The sequence below is a fragment of the Panicum virgatum genome, chromosome 5N (genome assembly GCF_016808335.1).
Source record: "Panicum virgatum strain AP13 chromosome 5N, P.virgatum_v5, whole genome shotgun sequence".
NCBI classification, from domain to species: Eukaryota; Viridiplantae; Streptophyta; class Magnoliopsida; order Poales; family Poaceae; genus Panicum; species Panicum virgatum.
The window spans coordinates 13,469,008-13,476,633 of NC_053149.1; the positions used below are offsets into that span (position 1 = coordinate 13,469,008).

The 7,626-nt window shown below is 49.6% G+C and overlaps 1 protein-coding gene and 1 long non-coding RNA gene across 2 annotated transcripts; one reads left to right on the forward strand and one right to left on the reverse strand.

Moving 5' to 3' along the window:
• Positions 1-2,295, forward strand: LOC120676582. The gene is made up of 2 exons (XR_005675900.1): positions 1-427; positions 985-2,295. It is a non-coding gene; the product is annotated as an uncharacterized LOC120676582 (long non-coding RNA).
• Positions 2,296-3,968: 1,673 nt separating this feature from the next.
• LOC120674573 (putative disease resistance protein RGA3) lies at positions 3,969-5,396 on the reverse strand. The gene has a single exon (XM_039955737.1). It carries the CDS (start codon positions 5,394-5,396, stop codon positions 3,969-3,971), a length of 1,428 nt encoding a protein of 475 aa, XP_039811671.1.
• Between the last annotated feature and the right edge of the window lie 2,230 nt (positions 5,397-7,626).

The following is a 7,626-nucleotide window of genomic DNA, read 5'->3' on the forward strand; positions in this document are numbered from 1 at the left end:
CTCCCACATGCGCTCCCTCTCATTCCCTTTCCCCTTCCCTCTTCTCTCTTCCATATCTTGAGCAGTATCAATATATAGTTCAGTCTGGCCTATGGCGCATCGATAGTTCAATCGGGCCTATGGCAGCGGTGGTGGTGGAGTGGAGTGCGAGGATTTATTGCAATAGAGCCTTGGGAGTAGGACCAGCGTTTGGTGGGAAATGTAGGAGTTCCACCCTGCTAGTGCTGCCATGGCACACCGTCCGAATCAGCTCTGGCAGATTAAGCTCTACCTGTTCCACACCACCATGAGTGGATAGATCCGGTGGAACCCACGTGGTGGTGGCACTAGATTTGGTGCGGCTGCTCTACCATATAGAAACCTCCCTCACATGCCACTAGCAGGGATTGGAGCGGGAGCCTACACGCATGCGGCGGCACTTCAACTGGTAGCTATTATCTCTCTCTCTCCCTTTCCTCCCTCCCTCACTCTAGATCTGCTGGATTCCCAACAAAGGATGACGCGTGTAGTGCATCTACCGGGTGCTTGCAGTTGGGGACAGAAGTTAGGGTCTTGGACGATGAACGGGGATGTGAGGAGCTCATTGCGGATTTTTCTTCCTCTTTATTTCTTTAAAAAAAACTTTTATGTGTGTTTCTATTGCTACCCTTTTCCTTCATCATTTTCCATTTCGCCTCTCTTTGCTTCGGCGAGTCAGCAATAATACGGTGTGCTGGCCAACCAGAAAGAGGTGGCACAGGACGCGTGCAATCCCAGCTTGGCTTTAGCGGATCCATGAGTGCTTTATTTTCTTGTTTTTCCAATAAAATATCATATGCATATAGCCTTGGGCCTCAGCCTTGGGGTAAGATGGACGGGCGACCACCTCGGGCTTACGAGTAGGGAGAGTGTTGTACCTGCAAATGCACTTTGTCGATTGATTATTAGTGTAAAATGGGAAAAATCTATTAATCGCATATGCTACTGGGCGCTGATCTGTCGCAGAAGGTACTGTTCTTCTTCCTCCTCCGACTTGCGATGGTGATGGCTGCTGGGTTAGGAGAGGGGGGGAGGGGGGCTGTGGTGTTCGTCGGACGTAGAAGAAGGGGGAGGGGTGGTCGGAAAGGTCGGCGGCAGTGGCAGATTGTCGGGCGGCAGCTTGACAGCCGGTGGGCTAGGGACCGGGCAGAGGAACTCGGGTCGAAGGCAGTGGTGGAACGTTAACAAAAAAGGAGGGCGATTTGCCAAAAAATGTTGTTATTAGCAGGCTATCAGCTAGACAAATACTAGATGTATCATGCTGCCTTGTTGAATGCTTAAGAACTTGCACCAGGGGTGGACCCAGTTTCGCATCCACTGGGCTCCGCTCTTGTTTGGAGGTGATTAAGCAGCGGTAGAGGCGCCGAAGCTGACGGGGAAGGGTTTCTATTTGTCGCTCTCTGCGATTTGCGGCCAATCCATCGTAGAAGATTCGGCATTGCACTGCCACCCCCTCCTAAAGTCTATTAGTGCGTCATCCATCGTTGCTGGCTCAGGTACTGCCAAAGGCAATAACAACGGGACACAGCTAGATCAGTAGAGTAACCACGTTGAGAAAAAATATGATTTCAGTTAACAATGTGTGTGAATAGAGATCATAGAATCATGTTCGAAACATTGTTTCTGAAAATAAAGTCACGTAGGGAATTCATGAATTTGGCAACAATTCTAATAACTTCAAAAGAGAAACTCCCTTCTTTCCAAGAAAGATCCGAATTGCCACTTGGTAGTGATGCCCATTCTAGTGGGATTAAGTGGAGAGTTAGTTTCTCTCTATGTTTGGCCATGGTTTATAAAGCTGTTCCAAGATCTCTAGTAATAGCCACATCATTGGTTAACTTTCTTGTCATGGAATAACCTGTTTATCTAAGTTCAAGTCTCTAACTCAACATGATTGCTCGTATTTATGGTTAGTTATTTTTTTAATAGTAAGTGATGTGCCCGTTCATAGTGAGGTGGCTATGGTAACTTCGTTGCTCTCATGATCTGTTGGCACCGTCTCTCGATGATTCTCATACATAGCGTAACAAGAAACTTTTGCTCATCATGTTTATTAATAAAATTGGCATGGAAGCTTTATTGTCTCTCTTGGAAAAGTAAAATGGGTGATTACTTTTTTTACACGAAAGATTGTATATGTAGATATTCATGTATATGCATGTACAATCACTCTATGGATATAAGCACACATACCTTATCCTGAGTATCTACGAGAGATTATATGCCAATAGATCTTGAGATTAACGAAGTCACCACAAATATCTTATTATCGGCGGGCATATCACCTACCTTTTAAAAAATATCATCATTATTTTCTGGAATAAATCCAAGAAAACATGAGCGCACATGTTGAAACGAGAATTCAAACTCAGATGACAGGTTTCATAACATGAAAAATAACCAGCTGAGCTAAGTCCTATTTGCGCATAGCTATTGACTTCATTGAGACGAACTAGAACTTTTGGTACAAAAATCAAGCTAAGTGACGCTTCTAATCCACGGGTAGAGATGGTGGATTATGACTTTTAAAAGTTCTAGTTGATCCCACCAAGTCATAAAGACGCAATGATGAATCTGCGGGTGACCGTAAACTCACCAACTCACGGTCGAGGACCGACCCATATGATGGACCCCACTCGCTCTCTCTCCGCTGATCCGCTGAGCTCTCTCCTCTCCCCGCTCTCTTCTCTCTCTTCCTTTTTTCTCCTGGATCTCGGAACTCCCCATGGCGACCGCGCCTCTCCTATCCCCTCCCCCTTCCCCCGCCCCCTTCCTTCCCCTCCCTCTCCTCCATGGCCGGCCGTCCTCCTCCCCATCCCTTTCCTCTGCCTCCCCCTTCCTCTCTCTCCCTCCCTTCCTCTGCTCCATGGCCGGCCGTCCTCCTCCCCCTCCCTTTTTTCTCTGCTCCATGGCTGGCGGCGAGGGAGGAGAGGCGGGGCGGGGCCCCTCTGCTCCGTGGCCGGCGGCGGGGCTCTCTCTGCTCCATGGCCGGCGGCGGGGGAGGAGAGGCGGGCGGGGCCCCTCTGCTCCGTGGCCGGTGGCGGGGGAGGGGAGGCGCGGCGGGCCTCTCTCTGTTCCATGGCCGGCGGCGGGGGAGGGGAGGCGCGGCGGTCCGGCGGCAAGGAGGTGAGGGGTGGCGTGGCATGGCGGCGGCAGGGACGGGAGGCGCGGCGTGGAGGGGAGGAGGCGCCGCCGCGCCAGATCCAGTTTTTTTTTTTGCAAAAATTTTTCAATAATTTTTTTTTGAATTCCTTTGATTTTTTCGGATGAATATTTTTTTAATAATACAAAAAAAATTTCTTGAATTTTTTCTGCTCTCCAATTTTTTCCCTTGAAATTTTTTCCGCTCTCCTTTTTTTGTTTGAAATTTTTTTTGGTCTCCAAAATTTTTCGTCAAAATTTTTTCTCTCTCCAAAATTTCTCTTACAAAAAAATTTCCAAAATCGGAAAACGACAAAAAAATTACTAAAAATGGAAGAAGAAAAACAGTCGGGAGATCGACCGTAGTGAGCCCCTCCCTACGGTCAACCGTAAATTAGCGAGACCCTCATAAAGATCCGGTGTTCTACAATCTTCAGCCCATGTAACAGTCCCATGAGTTACCTCACTCGATATAACTCTTTGATATAAAGGCCGGGATATTGTTCATTATTCCTTTATTTAAAAAAAAGTTTTGCCAGGTTGTGCATGGGGGACTGTTCATTGGGATATACTGAAAAAAACTACCACCATTGACATTCACCTGCTATATCTCCACTAAGATTTTGTTTGGATAAACTCATTCCCTCAATACGAAAGATGAGCAAAACTTTCTATCTCGATCCCTTCCAATGCATATGGATTGGAGAGAAAGATGAACAGGAAGATTAGTGTACCGACGTTCTTCTGCATAGCTAAACTGCTTTTCTACTTTTTACTAGTGAGATTCATAACTAGTCATCTCGGCCAACTCATCTCTTTTTGAGGGAAATCAACTCATCTCTTTCCTCGCCTTGCTGGCGTCTCCTCCTCGTACGAGCTCGCTTCTTCTCGACGGCCACCACCTGCCGAGCTCTCCCCACGTCGCACGTCGCGACGTAGCTCGCGTACGGGGGGATGCGAGACCGCCACACCAGCACGTCGAACCGCGTCTCTCCGCCGGGGAGCACGGCGCCTCCGGTCACCAGGTCCAGCATCGTCACCCCGGGGAGCACGCTCCGCGCCGTGGCCGCGCCCGTCGACTTGCGCCGGTCGCGGAACGTGCACGGCACGCCGGGCGCGCCATTCACCGGCCTGCAGAGGAAAACCCCACGCCAGTCCGTCGCCCCGGCGTACACGCCCAGCACGCGGCGCCAGGAGCGCGCGCTCAGGTCGGCGCGCAGCGACGCGGCGATTAGGCCCGCGGCCGCGAACGCCGCGGGGTCGTGGATGCCGGCGAACAGGGCCATGGCGACGCGCAGCAGCTTCGGGAGCCCCTCCGGATCCGCGCCGCCGAACGCGAGCGCCCGGAAGAAGTACCAGAGCTCCTCCCGGCGCGGCGCGCGCAGCCAGAGCGGCGGCGCGGTGCCCAGGCCCGCGTGCGCGCCCGCCCTGCTGATGAGGATAAACTTGCTCCCCCCGTGCGCGCGGCGGCGGACGGACGCGTGGAGCCTTCTCCATCGCTCCTCCTCCTCGCCCGAGCCGCCGCCACCGTCGAGGCCGACCACGATCAACGACCTCGCGGCGCCGTCGATCAAGCTGAGATGATGCTCGTAGTCACTGCTGAGACGGTGAATATGGGCGAAGTGTTTCCTCACCCTCTCATCGAGACAGACATGTTCGACCAACGTCCACTTGCCGACCTCACGAGGGCCGAGGATCGGAAGCACATCCAGATCTTGAGAGGATCGCAGCAAGAAGCCGATGATCTGCTCCTTCTCCATCTGACGCCCAAACATGCAGCTCTCCATGAGCAGGTAGGCGCTGTACGGCTGCCGGGCGACGCGGGGGCAGCCGCCGAGGAGCACGACGAGCTCCCTCATGTCGCTCAGCGCAGCCTCCAGGCTTTCAACCGCCACGGAGAGGCCGCCGCCCGTGCCCAGATGCAGGCGGCTGAACGTTCTCCTCGCCGCCGTGGCGTGCCTTTTTCCGGGATCCCCGGCTCGCCACCTGATGGCGTCGACGTCGAGCGCGTAGGCGCCTCGGCACATCTGGCGCCTCAGCTGGTGGAGCTGCAGCAGCATCGCCCGGCTGGCGATCTGCCGCCCCTCGGCCTCCTCGACGACGGCGCCGGCGCGCAGCAGCGCGCGCCGCAGCCGGACGGCGTCCTCGGCGGCGCCGGGCTCCTTGTACTTCCCGACGAGGAAGGTGATAAGCCGGCCGACGAGGTCGGCGGCCACTGCGGACAGCACCACGTCCATTGCTTGCAGGCCAGAGCACGATGAGCAGTGGAGAAGCTAACACGTACTGTAACAGAGAATTCCAGAGTTTAAGCAAGTTGGATCGGAGTGTCCCAGGCCGGTTACAGGGATTTTTTTCCGTCACATAAAAAAAATTTACTAAAATTTTTAGAGTATCAAATAAAATCTATTTATAATTTTTTAACAGCTAAGTGCTAATTCGCGAGATGAATCTAATGAGACTAATTAATTTATAATTTGCTACATTGATACTATAATAATCATCCACTAATTATGAATTAATATATCTCATTAAATTCGTCTCTCAGTTTAGCTATATAGTTCTATAGTTAGTTTTATAATTAATCTTTATTTAATATTTCTAAATACTAAAATTCTTTTTACGTGACATGTACTAGAAAACAACGCCCATGCGTGAGTTCGAGAGCCGTAAGTTTCTGTGACTCGTGAAGGACACGCTCAAGTCTCCGTCACGCAATAAAAAAGTCCAGCCGTCCAGGTGATACCCTAACCCCCTAATATGACCAGGCAGAGAAGAGGCGAGAGCATCATTTTGCATTGCGGTCTCCATACGTCCGTTTGACACTCTAGAAGACTGGAAGAGTAGAACACATAGGTTTTCGTAAAACTTGTCTAGGTTAAGAGCAAGTATATTGCTACACGTTATCGGTCTTATATTGTGTCATGCAGTTACACATAGAATTTTTGATGATATGAAAAAGAGAGTGAAGAAAGAGATATGACAGTACTATGGAACAATTAAAAAGATAATTGTAGAGGTTGATGAAGTTGCCGGAGTCGGGAGACACAACCACGGGGTCAATGCTCATTTTTTGAAAAAAAGACAGATTTGTAACAATGATTCTTTTTTCTTTTCTAAATTCTAATCTCTATAAGAATTGAATTGTTCCTTCCCAAAAGGAAAATGTCTTCCCTCCCTCAACTATCGCAAATCTAATTTTCATCCCTCAACAACAAACTAGTATTAGTCTTCCCCAACTATCAAAAATTGTTTTACCTCCCTTGGCGGGTTTCACAAGCGGTTTCTAATTTTTTTTCATAGATTTATCTTTCTTATTTTTTTCACTCAATTGAGGTAGCAAAAGTGGATCAAAAATCATGAAGATTGGCGTAGAGGAGTGTACAGAGAACTCAATTTCACAACTTTTTAAAGTTGAAACTCAAAAAAAATGAAAATTAAAATTTTGAAGAAAGAAAGAATTCAAACTTCATTGAACTTTTAAAGCATCAAGATGAGCTCCATCTTTGATAAAATTTGAACAGTGCGATACATATTTAGAGGTGCATCATTGGGGATTTTTTTTTGTGTATAGGTTCTATAGCAAAAATTTAAATTTCTTAGAAAGGATCAAATTTGAGCCAAATTTATTTATTTTCTATTTATTTTCATATAATTTAAAATCTACTCAAGCACATGTACAAATGCTTGAGTAGATTTTAAATTATGCAAAAATAAATAAAAAAACAAATTTGGCTCAAATGTGACCCTTCCTAAGGAATTTAAAGTTTTGCTATAGAATCTATGCACACAAAAGTTCTCTAATGATTCACCTCTAATATGTAGCATATGATTTTTTTTCTTTTCTAAATTCTAATCTCTGCAAGAATTGAACTGTTTCTTCCACAAATGTCTGCAATGGTTTCAAAACAGGGCCATGGCGACGCGCAGCAGCTCCGGGGGCCCCTCCGGATCCGCGCCGCCGAACGTGAGCGCCCGGAAGAAGTACCAGAGCTCCTCCCGGCGCGGCCCGCACAGCCGGAGCGGCGGCGCGGTTGCCAGGCCCGCGTGCGCGCCCGCCCTGCTGATGAGGATAAACTTGCTCCCCCGTGCACACGGCGGCGGACGGACGCGTGGAGCCTTCTCCATCGCTCCTCCTCCTCGCCCGAGCCGCCGCCACCGTCGAGCCGCCGCCACCGTCGAGGCCGACCACGATCAACGACCTTCCGGGGGATTGGACCTTCGGGTCAAGCCCTCACCCTCGGAAATTCTCCCTAACTCGTTTGCAGGACCTTCGGGGACCAAGATCTTCGGTAACGAAGGATATCGCCTTCGTCCGGCCGAAGGTGACGAACGGTTGCTCAGAAACACAAGTTCGAGGACCAGGATCTTCGGGAACGAGGATCGCCTTCGGAGCTCCCCGAAGGAAACGAAAGCCTTCGCCTGGAGCAGGCGTGCGTGTAAAACATAAATACGTGAGAAGGTCGGGTT